The sequence below is a fragment of the Phocoena sinus genome, chromosome 3 (genome assembly GCF_008692025.1).
Source record: "Phocoena sinus isolate mPhoSin1 chromosome 3, mPhoSin1.pri, whole genome shotgun sequence".
NCBI lineage: Eukaryota > Metazoa > Chordata > Mammalia > Artiodactyla > Phocoenidae > Phocoena > Phocoena sinus.
The window spans coordinates 19,080,663-19,099,214 of NC_045765.1; the positions used below are offsets into that span (position 1 = coordinate 19,080,663).

Genomic DNA, 18,552 nt, shown 5'->3' on the forward strand with positions numbered 1-18,552 from the left:
CTCCCCTCCCTCACCTCTCTGTGGCATTTGGTGACCACTGGTAGTCTCCCCTCGTGCTGTGGGAATACTCGAGCGGTTCTCCTACTTCTCATCTTCCTCCCGCCTCAGAAACATGGTCTTCCCTCCCTGAGCCATGACCCAGTGAGTCTTTGCAGATGCAGCCTGCCTACCCTAAGTCCAGTCCTGCAATCTATTTCTGTCCATCTCAGTGAGGCAGGATGAAGCACCCCTTCCAGTCGGAGCCCACCAGAGCCTGGCAGTGGTCAGACTGTCCAGAAGGGCAGCAAAAGCCTGGAGTGCTGAGGGAGGGAGTAGGGACCTTGTGCCTTGGGGTTCTCTCCCACCTGAGCTTCCCCTGGCCTCGTCTTCTCTAGCCCTGCCCCAACTCCTTGCCAGCTTATAACTAAGAGAAGCGTCATCTTTTGCCCCATCCCCTTCCCCTCAGCCACAGGTGACAAACTGGTGGTTCAAAACACATTTGGTTTGGCTTACCATACTTGTTAAAAGTTTGAATTAGTTGCTATCATTTTAAAATTAACCAATTTCACTCAAGAATCCAGAATTCTACTTTCTTTTGAAAAATCAGAAGATCTGGCAACACCAGGCCCACACTCCTTCAGGGTGACAACCAGCTAGAGCTGGTCTCAGCTGCTCCCTTTCTGTGGGGCTTGCACATTGGTCTCTGCAGTTTTAACCCTCCTGATGGCCCTTGCCACCCACATCAGTGGCCTGGAAGTCCAGGAGAAGGAACACAAAGGAGGGTAGGGCAGGGCAAGCAGGAAGGCAGAGTGGAGAGTCTCAGTTGGAAACTATGTCCCAGCCTCTCTCCATCACTGTTTACTGCTGGCAGCGTCCCAGGCACCCTGCGTGTGTCCTCTCCTGGCTCAAGCTTGCCTCTGGGGGCCGGGCTGCTGCAAACACGTGGCTTGCTGTCCACTGCTTCAGGCCACTCCACGTCCTATTGGAGCTGGGCCCAGGGCCTGAGGCTTTGTCCTGGGCTTGAGTAGCAGTATGGCCTGTAGGCACAGGCTTCCTTGCTGTCCAGCCAACTCAGCTGAATGTGCACCAGGGGGTGGCAGCCTTGTCACAGTCCAACATGATGTTGAGAACAGTGCAGGGGGCCCCGCCCACAGACAGGGCTGTACGGGAATCCACGCGGTACTTCACGGTGCTCAGGCCTCCCTCCCGGTCCACCCTGAACTGCTCCTGGGAAGGAAAGGGGGAGAGCATGTACTCAGGGCTTTGTGGGTGCCAGCTGTCCACTGATCCCCCACGACCTTGTCATCAGAGGTCCTGTGATCCCCACAGAAGAGAGGGAAAAGGGAAGCTCAGAGATGGGAAGTCTCTCGCCCATGGCTACACATCCTCGTCAGCAGGGGTTTTCCAGTTGAACTAATCTGGCTCCTAGAGAAGAGGCTATTGAGGGATGGGGACTCCTGTATCCCAGGTCTGCCTAGGATTCTGGCACCTTCAGCTGAGTCCCATCCCCACTCCACCCCCCCACACACAGCCTGCGTGGACCCTGAGGTCTCGGCTGATCCACAGAGCCCAGGGGCCATGGCAGCCACCAGAGGAGGGCATGGTGCCCAAGCAGAATGCCAACGACTGACCTGGGCCAAGCAGGGGAGGATGGGGCCACTTGGGCCCAAGGAGAACTTGATGAAATGCTTGAGCCTGGTGGTTCCCCATATACCACCTATCCATCCCCGATCAAGGGACCAGCCAGTACCTGTTTTTGAGCCGCGATGCGCTTCTGGTCCCTCTTCCTCCAGGCTGGGTCATGCAGGTGGCGAAATGTCTTGTACCCAGTTGTGATTCCCGAGGGGCGGAAAAGCTAAAGAGACCAAAGGAAGTTGGATCAGGCTGCCTCTCCTGGAGCCCTGGCCCTCACCACTAGTCCTCTGGGGTCCCACTGCCTGCCACAGCCCACAGGCAGGGGCCTGCATTCCCATTCTTCAGGAGAGGTGTGCTAGTCGGGGGCAGGGCTGGGGTCAGAACCAGGGGTGCCATCTCCCAGCCCCAGGAACTTCATCTGAGGGCAGAGAGGAACCTCAGGGCAGCCATGATGGCTGAAGAGGTGGGGCGGCGGGGGAGCATTACCTGGAGCCCGGCTCCTTTGATGCGCCGGTAGAACTCGTCGTCCTCACGGCCCCAGCCCCAGAAGCGGTTGGACATCCCGTTGCACTGACACAAAGACAAGCAATGTCACTTGCCCCATCCTCCCAGGGTGCTCTTTGGTCTCCTACCACTTGGGAGTCCCTAGCCCAAGCTGGGCCAGGCCAGGCCCCCTTTCCTCCTCCTCCCCAGCTTCCCACCCCACCACCCACTCCCACCCCCTACCACAGTGACTGATTCAGGGATAGACCTGTGACTCAAGCCAGGCCAATCAAGAGCCAGCATGGGGCAGCTGCGGGTCTCCTGTCTGGGCTGTTGGAAACGGGCAGCTCCATTTTCCACTGGACTTGGGCCTAGACGGATGCAGGTTGCAGCTACAACCACCACCTTGCATCCTGAACGTCTGAAAATAAAGCCAGTCTAGAGAAGGCAGAGCTGAGAGATGGAAGGTGAAATGGTGTCCTGGTGACATCATCTGAGAGGCTGGGCAAGACAGCCCCACCCAGACTTTTCCATTTTGAGAGGCAACGAACCCCAGGGCTTCTGAAGCCAGTTTGCCCAGGGGTTCTGTTGCTGTGGCAGAACCCTCCCTAACTGGCTTGTTTGGTCCTGCTCCTCTCATGCCTCTGGCTGCTCCTGGGCTCCCCAAGCAGGACCCTCCATCTGCTGGGCCCTAGAAATGCTGCTCCTCTTGCCACTGCCCCCATCCAGGTGGGTGCTCCCTGGCTCTCAGCAGAGTAGGTGCGCCAGGCCTCACCAGCTGGTAGTGCTGCTTGGAAAGCAGCAGGATGCCACCGACGTAGGTCTTGTAGTGGTAGAGTGGGTGGAGCTCCGGAGAGGCCACGTGGAAGGGCCCGGTCTCTGGGAAGCCATAGTCCAGCTCCTCATTGAGAGGGAGCAGGTCCACATCGTGCATGGCGATGTAGTCTGTGCTGTTGCTGCTCTCCAGAAAGCCCGCGTTGATGAGTGCTGCCCGGTTGAACCTGTGCAGGGCACCGAGGCTGGGCCAGGGGTAGTGAGCTTGCTCTCCCCCAATCTCTGCATGAGAGCCCATCCTTCACAGCACCCACCCCCAGTACCCATGCTGCCCTCCAGCCTGACACCGACTTCATTGTGGGTCTGCCCAGCTGCACATCTGCCCCTCCACTTATCTCACAAATGTTTACTGAGAACCTATTATGTGCCAGAAACTATTCAGAGCACTGGAGATACAGCAGTGAGAAATCAAAACTCTCAAGAAGCTGACATTCTAATAAGAAGAGACAAAAATAAACAAGTAAGTAAATATGTAACAAGCCAGGGAGTGGTGAGTGCTGAGAAGAATAGTAAAGCAGGGTGACGAGGATAAAGCATGCTGTGGGGTGGGGGTTGTCCTTTTAGAGGAGGTCGTCAGGGAGGGCCTGTGTAACAGGGTGACACGTGAGCAGAACCTGAAGGCCTGAGGGAATGAGCCCTATGGGAATCAGGGGAATAGGGCTCCGAGCAGAGAGAAGAGCAACTCCCAGGGCCCGAGGCAGGAGCAGATAGCAATGTGGTGAAGCAGAGTGAGTGAGAGGTCTCAGGGAATGAGGTCAGAGGGTGACAGGCCCCTGAAGGACTTGTGCTTTGACCCTGGATGAGATGGGGAGCCACTGAAGGGCTTAGAGCAGAGGCATCACGTGCTGTGACTCAGCGTTTAACAGGATCACTCTAGTTGGGGTGTTGAGAAGAGACTGGAAGGTGAGGGGTGGAAGCAGGGAGACAGGTTGAGAGGCTGTTACAATAATTTAGGCATGAGATGATGATGCCTTAACTCAGGGAGGTGGCCGTGGAGACGGTGAGAAGAGGGCAGATTCTAGATGCATTCTGCTGATGGACTAGACGTGTTGTGTGAGGGAAAAGGAGTTGAGGATGACCGGAAGGCTTTCTGGCCTGAGCAGCTGGGAGTGTGGAGTTTCCATTTCCTGAAATGAGGAAGGGGGCAGGAGAAGGTCAGGGACAGGTGGGAAATCAGGAATTCAGTTTTAATCATGTTAAGCTTGAGATGCCTCTTGAGACCACCAAACAGAGGGCTGCACAGGCAGCTGGCTGGATATATGGGTCTGGAGTTCAGGAGAGAGGTCTGGGCTGGGAATACAGACTTGCGAGTCATCAGGGTAGAAATGAGATTTGATGTCTTGGGACTAGATGAGATCCCCTGGGGAGCGACTGGAGCCAGAAAAGATGGTGCCCAAGCACTGACCCCCAAGGAACACCAAGGCTGAGAGATCAGGGGGATGAGGCAGAACCAGCAAAGGAGGTGGGGAGAGGTGGCCAGAGAGGAAAGAGAAGCAGAGCACTGTCCCAAAGGTCAAACTGAGGTGTTTTAAGAAGGAAGAAGTAATCCACTTGGCAAATGCTGCCGGGAAGTCGATAGGATGAAGGTTGGGAACTGGGCTTTGGATTATCAAGGTGGGCTCACTGGTGATGTCAACAACAGCTGTTTCAATGTCATGATGAGGGTAAATGTCTGAGTGGAATAGGTTCAAGAGACAGCGAGGGGGGAGAAAGGGAAGGAGTTTTGCTAGAAAGGGGAGCAAAGAAAAGAGGCAATAGATATGGGCGATAGGGGATCAAGCAGGGTTCTCTTTTTTCTGTTTAGATGGGGGCTATTTCAGTATGTTTGTTGATTTGAATACTCCAGGAGGGGGGAAAGTTGATCATGCAGGAGAGAAGAGAGCCAATGGCTGGAGTGATGTCCTTGAGTAGAAGAGCAGAAAAGGGACCCAGTGCCTGAGTAGGAGAGCTGGCCCTGGAGGGGTATCCTCGGGAAAGGCGGTGGGAAACTGAGGACACCTGCACAGAAGCTGTGAAAGGAGTCCGGGCGTGGGGACCTGGGTTAGTTCTCTTCCAATTGATTCTGTTTTCTCAAGTAGGAAGCAAAGTAATTGGCTGAAGGTGAAGATAGGGAGGAGTGAGGAGAGGAGCGGGTGTGCAAGGCTGCCGTGGAGGGGAGAGGCAGCAGACCAGAGGAATGAGAGCCCTCCTGGGCCAGGGCTCATTGTTAGGGAGATGAACAGTGTCTCCAGCTACATCCAGCTGCCAGGTGCAGGTGTGTAGCAGGCAGAGTCGAGTTTCATCCGGTGGGAATTGTGCCAGGGAGAAAGTGGAAGGGAGTTGAGGTGCATGTGAGGGAGTGACTTTCACCAAGGACCATGGAATCCAAGTTAGATCAGGAGAAAGTAAGGACAAGGAGGATGGAGAACACTGGGAGGATCGTGGACTAAAGGGCCTGGCAGGGTCCAAGAATTGTTGGGTCCACGTCTCCCAGTGGGAGCGAGCTGGAGGGAAAGGAGGTGGGGGTGAAGTGTGAGATGCTTGGATTGTGATCATGGAGGGGAGCAGTTTTTGGTGAGGGCAAGGATTTTAGGTTAATGCCAGAACAAGTTAAGCCGTGGCTTTGACCTTCCCTTTCCCTAATCTCCGCAGCCAATCCACCAGCAAGCCCTGTCTGCGCTTCCTCCACATCACTTCTCTCCACCCCTTCTGCCACGCTGCCCGAGCCCCCATCAGCTCAGGTGACTGCAATGACTGCCCAACAGGTCTCCCTGCTTTCCCTCTTGTCCTGGTATGGCCCAGACACATACAGCAGCCATAGGGACCTTTGTGAAATGGAAACCAGATAAGGGGCCTCCCCAGCCCCAAACCCTCCCCGCAAATTCCTGTCACACCCAGTGAGAGGGGTCTAGCACCTCCCACCCTCTCACTGCTGCCCTGGCTGGCCTTTCATGGGCCTGGACCACCTGGTACTGGATTGCTGTCAGGAAAGGGAGCAGGCCCCAAGAGACCAGGGCAGGCCCAGGTGAGTGGGTGCTGGCTCAGGAGGTGGTCCTTACCTGAAATGATCCACCTGGTTGAGCACATAGATGTGGTGCTGGATCTTCTTCCTGCTCAGGAAGCGGTGCATGTGGGGCACAAAGACCAGGAGCTCCTCGAAGCGTTCTCGAAAGGGCACCAGCACTGCCAGGCGGTGGGGGCCCCATGATTCATCTTCTTCCCAGTGCTCAGGGGGTGGCTCTGGTGGGCAGGCCCGGGATGGGCCCGGGGTCTCCTGTCCTTGTCCCCTGGCTGCCCGGGCCACGTCCCCAGAGCAGCTGAGCTGCAGCCAGAGCAGGGAGAGGAAGCCCAGTAAGAGACAGGCAACAAAGAGGTGGAAGACGGAGCATTTCCGGGGGAGGCCGCTGGGGATCAGCCTGGACCTGGGACAAGAACAGGGAGCAGGTCAGAAGGGCAAGGCTGAGCCGAGGTCCTGCGACAGACCCCTTCTCTGGCTTCCCAACAAGTAAGGCGCATGTGGCTGGTCTGCCCCAAGCACCCGGGAATTAGTGCAGAAGCAACTTTAGTGCTTTTGTTCGTGCTGCCACCATGCATCAGAATTCTGCTTAGAGCCCTAGGCTCAGCCTGAGCCCCCCTACCTCCAGGAGGCCCTCCAAACACTCCCAGGTCTCGGAGCTGCCCCACTTCCTCGATGCTCTCTTACCTTCTGTGCCTGAGTCCCAGCCAGACCAAGAGCTGCTGAAGGGCAGAGACAAGACTCCTTGTCTTTTGCGCTTGCCCCTCCCCAAGACAATGGCTCATGTCCAGAGCTGATGGCAGAAGCCCGCCTTAGAGACCCCACCCACTGCCTTCCACCTGCTCCCCTGCAGGTTCACCCTCATCAGAAAGCTTGGCTTCATCCTGTTTCTCAGACTAGAAAGCTCCCCAAACAGGGGCATGTGCCTGTTTCAGCCCCAGTGAAAAGACCACTCTTTACTCTGAGAAGATTAGGTCTGCCCCCAAACCAATGTGAGGCCCAAACCAACAAAGGCAGTTTACTGAATGCATGTCAAAGCTTCAGTCCAGGGCAGCCCATGTGACAAGGGATGAGAGACAGAGAGGGAAGGAAAGACGAGGGCTGGGAACAGCACCCAGGCTCACTTCAGAAGCTGGAAAAACAGCGGAATATCTTAGACTTTGAGGTAGTGCTGGGAGAGACTGCCTTTCAGGTTATGAAATACAAAGAAATGGTGGAATTCACTTGGTTTCTTTGCCCCTCTCTCAGGAAGTTCCTGAGGGCAGTGAAGGAGGAACTAAGGAATCCAAGAAAATGGAAGCTTCCTCTATTCTAGAATAATCAGCAAAGCAATCTACTTTATAACCTCTGAGAGTCACCAATTAGCTACAAGGTCATATAGATTCTACCTCCTAAGTGCCCTTTGATCCTTCCTCACCCACTGCCTGTCTTTTAGCCCAAGTCTCATCTGGTCCTTGCCCTGCTCAGACCCCTTCAATCTCATGGATGATCCTCCTGTTTATAAGATAATGGCCAAATTCCTTGGCCTGACAGTCAAACCCCTCTGTGACCTGGTCCCATCTCCAGTTGCTCCCTGCTACTCACCCAGTGCTACACATCGGGCAACTCAGAGTTTCTCCACTCACCATATTCCTTCCTGCTCTAGCCCTCACACAGTCCACTGCTTCTGCCTAAAATGCCTTTCCTTATTTTATCTGCCTGGAAGCACCCCACTGATCCTTCACGGCCAAACGCCAATGTCATGGCTAGCACTGCCACACCCCACCCCCACGTGCACACAAACGGAGATACATACTCCCTCCCTTCTTTGTGTTCCTATGGTATCTGGTACTGCCCTTTTTGAAGCACTTAAGAGTTTTGTAATCACCTGTGTCCGTGCTTGTCATCTTCACAGGTCATCAGATTCACAGCTGTGGCTCTAGCACAAATCATACAGCAGAGGGCTTGCTAAGTGAGTTAAAGGAAGGGTTCAAGCATTCAGGGCATGCTTGTCACACACTAAAGCCAGACCAACTCCTGCCTCTCTCTAGAGGAACAACTGCCAATCTGGTAGCCAGAAGGCCTGAAGCCAGGCTCAGGCCCCACACACAGCAGAGAGGGAGACTGATAGGACACCCTTGCAGGGCTTCTGACTTACCCCCCCTTGTCCTGTGGTGGGGGTTTCCGCGGGGGAGGAGCAGAGGCCAATACTCCTAGTGGCCTGGGAAGGCTGGAACCTCTACAGATTCTCCCTCTGGGTTCCTTCTTGGGGTAGGGTAGAGACTGGGGAGATGGACATGGGGAAACATCCCACCTTCAGGGGAAGAAGCAGTGACAATTATCCAGGGGTATGGCATGGATTGGGCACTCCATGCACTTTCACGTGCTGTTCCCTCGGTCCAGCTTTCCCTTCCTGCCAGGATCACATCCCCATGGGCACTCTCTTCCTGTGCTGCAAGGGCCCAATCACTGAACAACTGAATTCAGAGCTGAAATCCCAGTTCCTCAGGACAGTGGACACTGAGAAGTTGCTTCTGGTGCCACCTGCTGGCAAACTCCAGATCTGCAGTCTCAGCTGCTACCAGGCCCAGGCCATCGTTGTTTCTGGGGTGGGGAGGCAGACCAGATGAGGTTTTCTCTCATTCATCAATCTGTGTCCAAGGCTAGTAAGATTCAAACCCAGACAGGCTGTTTCCAGAGCCAGCACTCTTTAATTGCTACCTTATCTGCATCTGTTGCATGGATCTCTGTACCCCTGTGTCAAAAGCATGAAATGATACAAGTTTTGTGGGATCATGGTTGTGTTCCAAAAGTTTATGGAAAGGAATTAGGAAATGGAAATTCTCCTCCATAACCTTCCCCTTCTTCCCTCACACAAAGCTTAGTGATACAGGTTTGAATACTCAGCTGCTCTGGTTACAGCACCTCCAAACTGCAAAAGTAACTGGAAGAAAACTGGCACCTTCTTTATGCCAAGCACAGTGTCAACAGTTTTATATATGTGATCTCCTTTAATCCTCATACAGACCTGCAGAGTAGATATGATCCCTGTTTCAGAGATGGAAAAGCTGAGGAGAAAGATTAAGTATGCTTCTGGTCACATGGCTATTAAAGAGGATTCCTGTCCAGGCCTAAATCCACAGTCCAGGCTTTCTACTATATTTCTGTCTTCTTACTTCAGCACCAAGTCTGAAAAATTCCCAACGATAAAGAGTTGTGCCCACTATATTCCAAAGTCTTTTGGCACCTGGCAAACTTAACAGAGAAAAGGGAAAGAGGTTTCATTCACTAGGTGTTGATCCACTATCAAGTGTTCTGGGTAAGAAGAGTTTTGGGGGTACATCTCAAGACTGAAGTGTGGGAGTCCTTTCCAATCTAAACAGCCAACTAGCTCTCCCCCACCCCCCATCCCCATTCTGCTCTAGTGGTAATCACTAGCTAAGGTCTGGGTCAACCTCACACCTAACACATGGGGCAGGCCACATTCAAGTACAGCTGCACCGGAAATGAACTAATGTTACGCTGGGAGTACTTGGTCCCGGCGAGGCAGTGGCCAGCCAGGCAGAGCATAGAGCTTCTGTCTGGTGTATTCTTCTGGGCGATCTGCAGAGAAGGGGGAAGCACGAGGGAGGGAGGGAGGGAGGGAGGGTAGCGTCTGAGGCTACAGGGATGTTATGGGGGAGGCAGAGAGACAGAAGACAGACCCTCTGAAACCAGGGACAGACAGAAAGACAGAGATCCACTGAGAGAGGTCAACGGAGTCAGAGACCGGCATGAAAATAGAGGCCAGTGGAAAAACACAGAGACCCATAATGAGAGAGACTCGCATAGAGGGACAGAAACTCACAAAGGGAAGTCAACGGAGAAATACAGACCTGCTGAGTGACGGAGACTGGTAGAGACGGAGACCCACATAGAGACAAACAGAGACCCAAATACAGAGAGAGACCCACAAGGAGAACCACAGACCCTCAGAGAGCCCCACAGAGACGAAGACGCGACGGCCTCGGGCTCCTAGATTCCTCGGGGCGGCCCGGAAAGGATCGGCACCCGGGAGGACGGGGCCCGGGCCGGCCGCCGCCGCTCACCTGCCGTCCTCCCAGGGCAGCTGTGTCGTTTTCCTCCGGGAGGGGAACATCGTCGGGGGAGGCGGCGGCTCATGGGGCTCGAGCTCCCAGCCGGGCCGGCCCGGCCTCCCCGGCCTACGCGGCGCCTCCACCTCCCGCCCCGCCCAAGCCCGTCCGCCCCGCCCCTCGGTCCACAGGGTCCGCCGCTCCGGCCGCGCCGTCTGCTCCCCGGAGCTGCGGCGTCAAAGGTTCCGCATCCAGAGGAACACGTGAGCGCACCAAACGCCTGAACTACTAACTGCTTTCCGGGGGCCGCTGAACATCCCGAGAAATTGAGGCCCCGGAGAGGGCTCAAGTCAGTGGGCTTGGACTGGATTTATAGACTCCAGACTTCCAAACCAGCGCTCTGGGATAATCTGCATCTTCCTCCTCTTCCCAAGGGAAGGCGTCCAAGTAGTCCTGCCGTCAACTCAAGTGCATTCTTTCTCCGCAGCGAGCTTGGAGGGCGGCAGGGCCAAGCTCAGGGCTCAGTCTTGCGTTCAGCCTGATACCTCAAGTGACACCCCAAGTAGTAGTTAGGAGACAGGCACTAAAGGCAGATTGGCTGGATTTGAAACCTGACTCTGCCAGTTCGGCTGTGTTTTGGGGAACAGCCTGCTTCTGTTTCCTCATCTGAGTATATAAATGGTTCCTGATTTATATGGTTGCTGTGAGGATTAAAGGAGAAAATGCAAAAACTTGGTACAGTAATGGGCACAATAGTCAACGCTATATAAATGGCAGCTATCATCCAGGAGAGGAGTACTTTGGTGGAGCTGAGAACTGAAGAAGGGAGTAAGATTGACTTCCCATATCTGCCCTGTCACCGTGAGAACTTTGGCCCCAGCTGGGCCAGCTTCCTACCTGGGAAAAGAGAGTGGCAAAGTTATTAGACTTGATCTCCTCTGTTCTTCCAGGCACATTTTAAGTTTCCTAATAAATAGCATCCATTGAGTTCTTACTATGTGCCAGTCATTTTTCTAAATTCTTTACTACTGTTATCTCAATCTGTCCTTATGAGTGCATTGTACTTATTATGCCCACTTTAAAGATGAGGGAACTGAAGCACAGAGAAGTAATTCAGAGTGTAAGCCCAGGTAGTTTGGTTGCACAATCTATGGTCTCAACCACTCTGCTTCTGAGAGGACTTCACTATAGTAGGTAGGAAATTAATCATTCCCAGGAGCCCCCTTTCACCCAGCATACAACCCACCAGTCCCCTTACTGCTAAGCTCTCCCAGGGCAGTGTACCTTATACCAGAACCTCGAAAAATCCAGCCTAGATTTGGCTGATGACAAAGTCAAGGCTGACCCCTGCAGAGACAGTCAGGTAAGGCCAAAGATGGAAACTGGGAGATGGGCCTGACCTGGAAAGCACAAGCCCATCTTAAGGGGATAGCTCCCATTCAGTCCAGCTAATTGTTGTCGCATCAGGATGAAGCCCCACTAGTATCAGATCTAAGTCAGGTTTCATGTAAAAATCCAAATTAACTTATTTTAAACTGTGACATCCACAATCATGTTGATAATTAGTACCCTTAATATGATGGGATGAGAATGGCACTTTCCTTTTGTGGTCTTTCAAAAACCCAGGACCCCAGTCTAATCATGAGAAAAACATCAGACCAATTGCAATTGAGGGAAATCTACAAAATGCCTGACCAGTATCCCTGAAAACTGTCAAGGTAATAAAGGAGGAAAGTCTGAGAAACTGTCACAGTCAAGAGGAGCCCAAGGAGACAACTAAATGTAACAATGGTATCTTCTAGATGGGCTCCTGGAACAAAAAAGACACTATGTAACAACTAAGGAAATCTGCATAAAGCATGGACTATCACTATTGATTCATTCATTTTAACATTAACAAATATACCATACTACTGCATGATGTAAACTATCTTCACAATTTTTCTGCAATTCTAAAACTGTTCTTAAAAGTTTTTTTTTTTTCCCTAAATGTGGAGGTCTAAGTGGCTATATGAGCTCAGACTACATTCTCCTGACAGTTCAAGTAGTCCCCAAACTTGCCTCCCCACCCCGTCTCCTTCTCACACACTGTTGGATTAACCTTCCTCAGTTTATATTCAGGGTGTTCTAATACTCAAAACTTTGTTGAACACTGGGTTATATCCAAATCTCTTACCTGGCGTTCAAGGCTCTTCTAACTCTAACCAACTTTTCTTTCCAGCTTTCTTACAACCCCGCCCCCTCAACTCCAGCTGAAACAATGCCCATCTATCTGCATACCAGCTGTTTGCCTGTTTTCCTCAACCACCCCTGTCCTGCCTTCTTTCATCAGAATCCTTCCTCTCCTTCAAGGTCACTGCTGAGATCCCATGCTATTGGTTAAGTCCATCAGTATCCCCCTCCTACCCCCAACTCAGGGATTCCTGTCCTTTCCACACCTGCAGCATTCCTCCGTTCAATGTGCAGTACCTTCACTAACTAGGCACTTCCTTGAAGCACCACAACAATTCTGTCCACCTACTTTTCACTTGTTAGATGGTCTTGGGCGAAATCACCACCCACTGTCACTGGAGGGTATGGAGAGGATGAAAAGTATGAAGTTCACAGGTGGGTACACAGAATGTGAAGTGCTTTGCCCATTGGAAAAACTGACACTCCCTCAAGCACATTGCAGTGCTATGCCCACTGACAGTAGAGTAACTTTACACTGGACAAGAAGTTAATTTTTTTTTATTGGGAAACCAATGTAACAAACCTAAACTTATTGAAAATGAAATCAGTAACTAAGACTCTGCAGGCCCCATCCCCAACCAGCACCAAGGCCTCTATTTGGCCTAACCCCAGTTTCTCTAGTCCCCAAAAGAACAACCACGTGAAGAACCTGGGGTCCACCTCAGGGCTACCTTCCCACACCGCAACTCCCTCTACCCCACCCTCAATGGACACAAACACCCCGGATCAGCAGGCTGGGTCTAGGCCCAAGGAGGGAATAGTGAGGTTTCCTGGGTGGCAGGGAATCACGCCCCAACTTGGTCAAAATTCCAAGTTAGGAAAGGAAGACAGAAGGAAGACTTGGCTTGCCCACCCACTCCCCTCCCCCCAGTCATCCCAGACAATAGGCTCACATCCCTGATCAGTAACACTGTGATTCTGAGGTGTCAGTAGGGCTCCCAGTGGCTTCAGATTACTGCAAAGGGCCCAGGGCAGGGGGCAGGCATTTACCCTACCACCTGCTCAGTATTAGCCAGCCAAGCTGCTACCCTCAGCTTGTGCTGTGGCCCCTCTCCCCTGCAGACACCCATGGCTGGGGACCAGGCCTCCTGCCGGAGAGAAGTCAGTCCAGGAGGCCCTTGCTTCCCCAGCCAGGGAGGAAGGATGGCCTGGGAAGCCTGGGACGGCTACACCAGCTTCTTGGCTTCAAAGAAGCTCTTGAGGTGTCGCATCTGCCAGACGCCGATGGCTACGAGAATGAGGGTCTGCAGGATAGACCACCACAGCACCCTCTGGTTGGTGCTCTCGCTGGTCTGCCGGAAGCGTTCCTCTCGCCACTGTGGGAGGGGAGAAAGGAAGATGAGCCTGAGTTGGCTGGGCCCCAGCTGGGGCCACTAGAACTGCTGGGTTCCCTTCCCAGAGGATGTCCCAGGGCCAACTAACTTTGCCCAGGTTCCAGTCAAGTGCCCAAAAAAAGCCACCCCACCTGGGAACTGTCTTCACCCTCACCAGCCAGATGACCTCAGGCAACCCTCTCATTTCTCCTAGGTCTATTTGCTCATCTGTAAGGTACAGCCTTACCTGGTCCTACCCTGATGCCTGTGGGAGTGGTAAAGTGGCTGTGGTATCATCCTATCAGACAGAGCTGTCCTGGAACGCTCAGAAGTGGACTTGCTCTGAGCCCTCTGCCTGGGTCTCCCAAACTGCTCCTTGAATATTGTGTGCACAGGTTGCAAATTGGTGGTCCAGGGGCTGGATGGAGCCCATACACGTTTTTGTTGGCTCACACAGTGGTTTGACAACATTTAAAACCCAGAATTTTTTACATAAAAAACCGGGACTTCTAAGCGCCTCTTAAAACCCTGGGCTAGCAATTCTGCAATGCTGCCCTCAGCTGACCACAGTAGCTGTTTCCATTTAGATAGGTCACTATTCTACCCGTCATTATGGTCACAGATCCATTCATAGTACCTGCCTGCCTCCTGGACACAGGAGAGATTAAAACCCTTGATCCCGGGAGCACTGAGAACCATGGAAATAACACCCAAGGTGTTGGTATCAATTCCTGCTCTGTCATTTTGTGTGTCTCCCAATAAGATAATGACGGCCCCTTAAGAGACTGCCTCCTCCATTAAAAGTAGTTAGTAATACCCATCCCACCTTTTAGGCTTGCAATGCAGCACAAACATGTAAATCCCTTGGGTTCATAATAAGTCTGACATGTGACTCCTGGCTAAGTCAGTGTGCAGCTTCTGGGAGGAAGCCCACTGCTCCTGGCTCAGCCACTCACCCGCTGGTAGTTCTGCTCTTTCTGGATCTGCTCTACTTGCTCCACCAGCTGTCGCACTCGTAGCTGCAACTCACTCAACTTGTCTTTCGCAGCAATTTCTGCATAGTCGTTGGCATGTTCACCTACCTGGATGTCCAGATGAACTCTCTGGAGACAGACAGACAAGGAAGATAGAAGAATCAGGTAGCCCTGCTCTGTCTTCCTGCCAGGGCCTAACAGCTGGTCCTCCCACCTTTCTTCATTTGTTCATTTAGCCAACACTGACTAAGCCTCCTTAGTGTCTGGCCCTGTGGGGCTCTAGGCCCAAGGGCAAGAATAAACCTTGGCTGATACTCTAACCAAAGCATATACAAAGAGCTCTGTAACCACACCCTGAATGTTCACTGGAAACCCAGCTGTAGAGAGATACAAAATCTGACATAGTCATCTCACACCTACAGGAGCACCAGTCCCCAGTCTTGACCAGGGGCTAGAGGCCGAAAGAGCCCAACATGGGTCCACTTACCAGCATGCCTCCAGCAAAAAGGGAGAACTTGGTGGAATTGGAGTGAAGACAGATCTGGTGCTCACCAGGGGTATGGGAGGTAAAGGTGAACCTGCCTTCAGAGCCATACTGCCGGGCCAGGATGACCTGGAGAGAAGGGACTTCAGTGAGTATTATGGTAGGAATAGGGCTGATGGTGCGTAAGGCTCTAAGTGCCTCAAAAATTGACAAGCAGAGCCCTAGGCATCCCACAAAACTAAAAGTTCCAATGCTGCTTAGCAGCAGTTGCCAAAAACTTGCCTTCGAACTATCTGGAGAAGGGGCGAAGAGTCTGACATTAGGTTGGCATGTGACCACTCTTGGAAAGGGCTTTACTTCATTCATAGCTCATGCCCTTTCAACTCTTTTGCTGTCATTCTTTCAAATGAAAGGTGACAGTTGAACGGTTTTGAAGTTTCTTTGTTTGTTTGTTTTAATATCCTTATTTGTCAAATTAAAAGCTGCTCATTCTTTTTGGAAAGTACCCTGTTCCGTGAAATCCTAAAGTCTATATGTCATGGCTTTAGAGTCGACAAAACTCTTTGGTTTCTAGCACCACAATTAATCCACTCATCACATCTATAAGACAGATGAATTTCTATTTCACAGACCAAAGAAATGGCTCAGAGAAGGCAGCTGATTTGGCGGGTTCATGCAGCGGTCAGTAACAAGTTAAGAGAAGCAGCCAGCACTGAAAAAGCCCAAGGTTAGCCCGGAGTGAAAACCCAGGATCTTCCCACAACACCAACTGTTTTTACCAGTCTAGCAGATGCGCAAATTAGGAGAGGAAGTACCGGCGCCTGCTTGGTCTGGCGCTCAAGTTCAGAGCGGAGGGCTCAGCGGGGCTAAGGAGCCGACTCACCTTGTCCTCTGGGTCCTTAACCTCCACGAACATGCCAAGCCCGGGGGTGGCCGGTTGGTATTCCTCTCGCTGCTTGTCATACAACTGCGTCCGGTAGTTTCCTGGAAGCAAGCAGGGCGAGCCCAGTCAGAGGAACGCGAGGTGGCGCTGAGTCCGCTGTCGCCAGGGCACGCCGACGCCGCCTGCTCCCAGCTCTGAGGAGATGACCCTCCCGCAACCCCGCCCCAAGACCGCGGTCTTGTTGAAAACTCTCTCCCTTCCCTCGTACCTATAACCATGGTCTCGTCCGGAATCTCCTCAATAAAGCACTTCTTTTCCGTCTCCCCGATGTGGAAGTAAAGCGCGCCTCCGCGGGCCGCAAACCACAGTAGTAGCAGGAGGGCCCGAACGACCCTACCCAACCGGGCTCCGGGGCAGAGCCCAACAACCCGCACGCCCCGCTGTGCAGCCATCTTACCCCACTTGCCCGCGCAGCAGTAGCCGGCCCTGCCACGTAGCCCTGCCGCCGCCGCGCAGCCTGCCGGGACAGCGAGTTCCGCCGGGCGGACTACAAGTCCCAGATGCCCCGAGGCCGTGGCGCGGCGGTACCTGATTGGGGCGCCGCTTCTACCTAGGAGCGAATTGGGGACGCAGAATTGAGAAATTCTTTCCGTTGACCCTCGTCGCGGCCCAGTGACTGGTGTTGATTATCAATTTTTTACAGATCATGAAACACGCAGTTTGAGTCGCGAAGCGAATTATGATCAGGGACAGGATTCGAACCTAGGATCCTTGACTTCCCTGGGCATAGCATCTGCCCCTCCGTTTGCTTCTGTTTTTAAAAATAGAATTTTGAAAGAAATGACACAAACAATTCATGAATTTATCTTCGAAAATGTTTCAAATACTGAAGAAGAAGAAAAAAAAACAAGAAACAGCAGCGGTAGCAGCCGCCGCCGCCGCCACGGAACCCCTTTGCCATGTCTTTGTGCCCGAAACGCCGTCCGCTTGTCTGTGTGCTTCCAGGCATCCTACCTCCGCCCCTCGTCCCCCCTCCAACTCCTCCCCGCTACTCATCCACGCCAGCTTTGCTGTCAGATACCAGCCTTGATGGCTCGTCTCTGAACCGGGGTTCAGTGCCCCATTGGCAGGCTGGTAAAGGAGTATTGGTGGGGGTCTTGGGGCGGAACTGCGCGTTTTGGAGAGCTCAGGGTCAGATCAGCAGAGATCTGCCTTTCGTGAATTGTATCCAAATTTCAGTGTATTTTGGCAGCTCTCCTTCGGAGTTAGCAGTTTATGATTGTGCTACCTCAAGACTTCATAGAAGCTTCCGTTTTCTCTTTATTTTGAGTTCTCTTTGTTGTTTCATTTGTCCCTAAGGAGGGGGGGTTAGTGGGAATGTGTTTAGCTTTCTCCCTCATTGGAAAGTCTTTACCTTATTTTTCTTAACAGTAATAAAATTCCATAAAATGAATGTACCTTATTTTTTTAACCATAACTCTGATGAAAGTGGTTAAGATTTCTATCCCCCTAATTATTTGCTCTTACAAATAACGCTGCAGTAAAATTTCTTGTTCATTTTCTAAAAACCATTGCTGTAGGACATAGTTTTGTTGATAAGAGATCACAAAATTGTCCTCCCAAAAACTTTGTACCATATTACAACCTCACCAACAGTGTGTTGGAGTGCTTACTTCCTCACACCCTGGTCAAATGTTCTTAACCTTTTAAATATTTGCAATATCAGTGGATGAAAAATAGTATTTCACTATCCTTTAATTTCTATTTCCTTGAGGACTGAACATTTTTTTATTGGTCATTTGTTTTCTTCTATGAATTGCTGATTGTGTTATTATAACTACATACTATATTACTGCTGTTGTAACCACCACTCAGAATTAACAAATAATTACAGAATTAATAAATGATAACATTTTATGATAATACTTTCAGGTATTTTTAAGATTAAACATTTTATACTGAGATAATTGTCGTGGTCAAAACGCGGGTTGGAAAAGAATTTCCAGACACAAGGCAGAATGTAAAGAACATAGAATTTATTAGAGGGAAGGGTCACTGCCAGAAGAGTGGGCCGACTTCCTAGTAGTCTGGGAGAGTTGAGCCCGAACATGCTATTGATCAGTTTTTATAGCCAGAAAACAAAGGAATGGTCCGAGGTGAAAATTTCATTTACTGATTGGTCGAGGCACATATACCTTCCATCTATAGAGTGGGAGTGGGACAGGGCATATGCCTTTCCTTATTTGGGACAGGTCCCATTGCCCAGGTGGGCGTCACCCAGGTGGGCTCAGGAATTTCGTAACCATCGCAACATAGTGGGGAGGGCGATTAAGAGTCCGGTAGGGGGTGTAACCCTGAAACTTTTTCAGGCAAGGTTGTCCTTTGTCCTTGAAGCACCATTGTCCTTGGAGCACCACAATAATTATAGATTAACATGAAGCTGTAAGAAATAACTAAAGGTGATCCACAGTGCCCATTATTCAGTTTCCCCCAATGGTACCATCTTGCCCAAGTATAATACAATATCACAACCAGAATATTGACATTGATACAGTTAACACACAGAACACTTCCATCACCACAAGGATACTTCATGTTGTCCTATTATAGCCACACCCACTTCCCTACTCCCTTACACCCTCTGTAACCCCAGACAACCACTAATCTGTGTTTTCCATTTCTATAACT

At 51.7% G+C, this 18,552-nt stretch overlaps 2 protein-coding genes across 29 annotated transcripts; both read right to left on the reverse strand.

Moving 5' to 3' along the window:
• Window positions 1-477: 477 nt before the first annotated feature.
• On the reverse strand, window positions 478-10,143 carry B4GALT7 (beta-1,4-galactosyltransferase 7). 28 transcript variants are annotated; one of them, XM_032627292.1, is made up of 9 exons: window positions 9,994-10,123; window positions 8,064-9,160; window positions 7,794-7,873; window positions 6,549-6,648; window positions 5,970-6,332; window positions 2,873-3,116; window positions 2,101-2,184; window positions 1,730-1,834; window positions 478-1,206 (listed from the first exon to the last, which is right to left on the reverse strand). In XM_032627292.1, exons 3-9 carry the CDS (start codon window positions 7,810-7,812, stop codon window positions 1,051-1,053), a joined length of 1,071 nt encoding a protein of 356 aa, XP_032483183.1. In that variant the 5' UTR covers window positions 7,813-7,873; window positions 8,064-9,160; window positions 9,994-10,123; the 3' UTR covers window positions 478-1,050. The 28 variants fall into 28 exon arrangements, 24 of the variants coding, with proteins under 24 accessions (XP_032483183.1, XP_032483184.1, XP_032483186.1 ...); XM_032627293.1 differs by having other exon boundaries at window positions 8,064-9,094; window positions 9,994-10,099; XM_032627295.1 differs by lacking the exon at window positions 9,994-10,123 and having other exon boundaries at window positions 8,064-8,219; window positions 8,934-9,983.
• Window positions 10,144-12,692: 2,549 nt separating this feature from the next.
• Window positions 12,693-16,355, reverse strand: TMED9 (transmembrane p24 trafficking protein 9). The gene is made up of 5 exons (XM_032628949.1): window positions 16,133-16,355; window positions 15,865-15,965; window positions 14,985-15,110; window positions 14,480-14,626; window positions 12,693-13,526 (listed from the first exon to the last, which is right to left on the reverse strand). Exons 1-5 carry the CDS (start codon window positions 16,314-16,316, stop codon window positions 13,377-13,379), a joined length of 708 nt encoding a protein of 235 aa, XP_032484840.1. The 5' UTR covers window positions 16,317-16,355; the 3' UTR covers window positions 12,693-13,376.
• Between the last annotated feature and the right edge of the window lie 2,197 nt (window positions 16,356-18,552).

Coding starts and splice junctions, on each gene's coding strand:
- TMED9 (XM_032628949.1), bottom strand. CDS start 16,316: ATGGCTGCACAGCGGGGCGTGCGGGTTGTTGGGCTCTGCCCCGGAGCC. Junction 15,966..16,132: donor GGACGAGACCATGGTTATAG/GTACGAGGGAAG, acceptor GCTTGCTTCCAG/GAAACTACCGGACGCAGTTG. Junction 15,111..15,864: donor TTAAGGACCCAGAGGACAAG/GTGAGTCGGCTC, acceptor CCTTCTCTCCAG/GTCATCCTGGCCCGGCAGTA.
- B4GALT7 (XM_032627287.1), bottom strand. CDS start 10,043: ATGTTCCCCTCCCGGAGGAAAACGACACAGCTGCCCTGGGAGGACGGC. Junction 8,220..9,993: donor CTGCCCTGGGAGGACGGCAG/GTGAGCGGCGGC, acceptor CTTCCCCTGAAG/GTGGGATGTTTCCCCATGTC. Junction 6,333..7,793: donor GATGACAAGCACGGACACAG/GTGATTACAAAA, acceptor TTCTTGTCCCAG/GTCCAGGCTGATCCCCAGCG.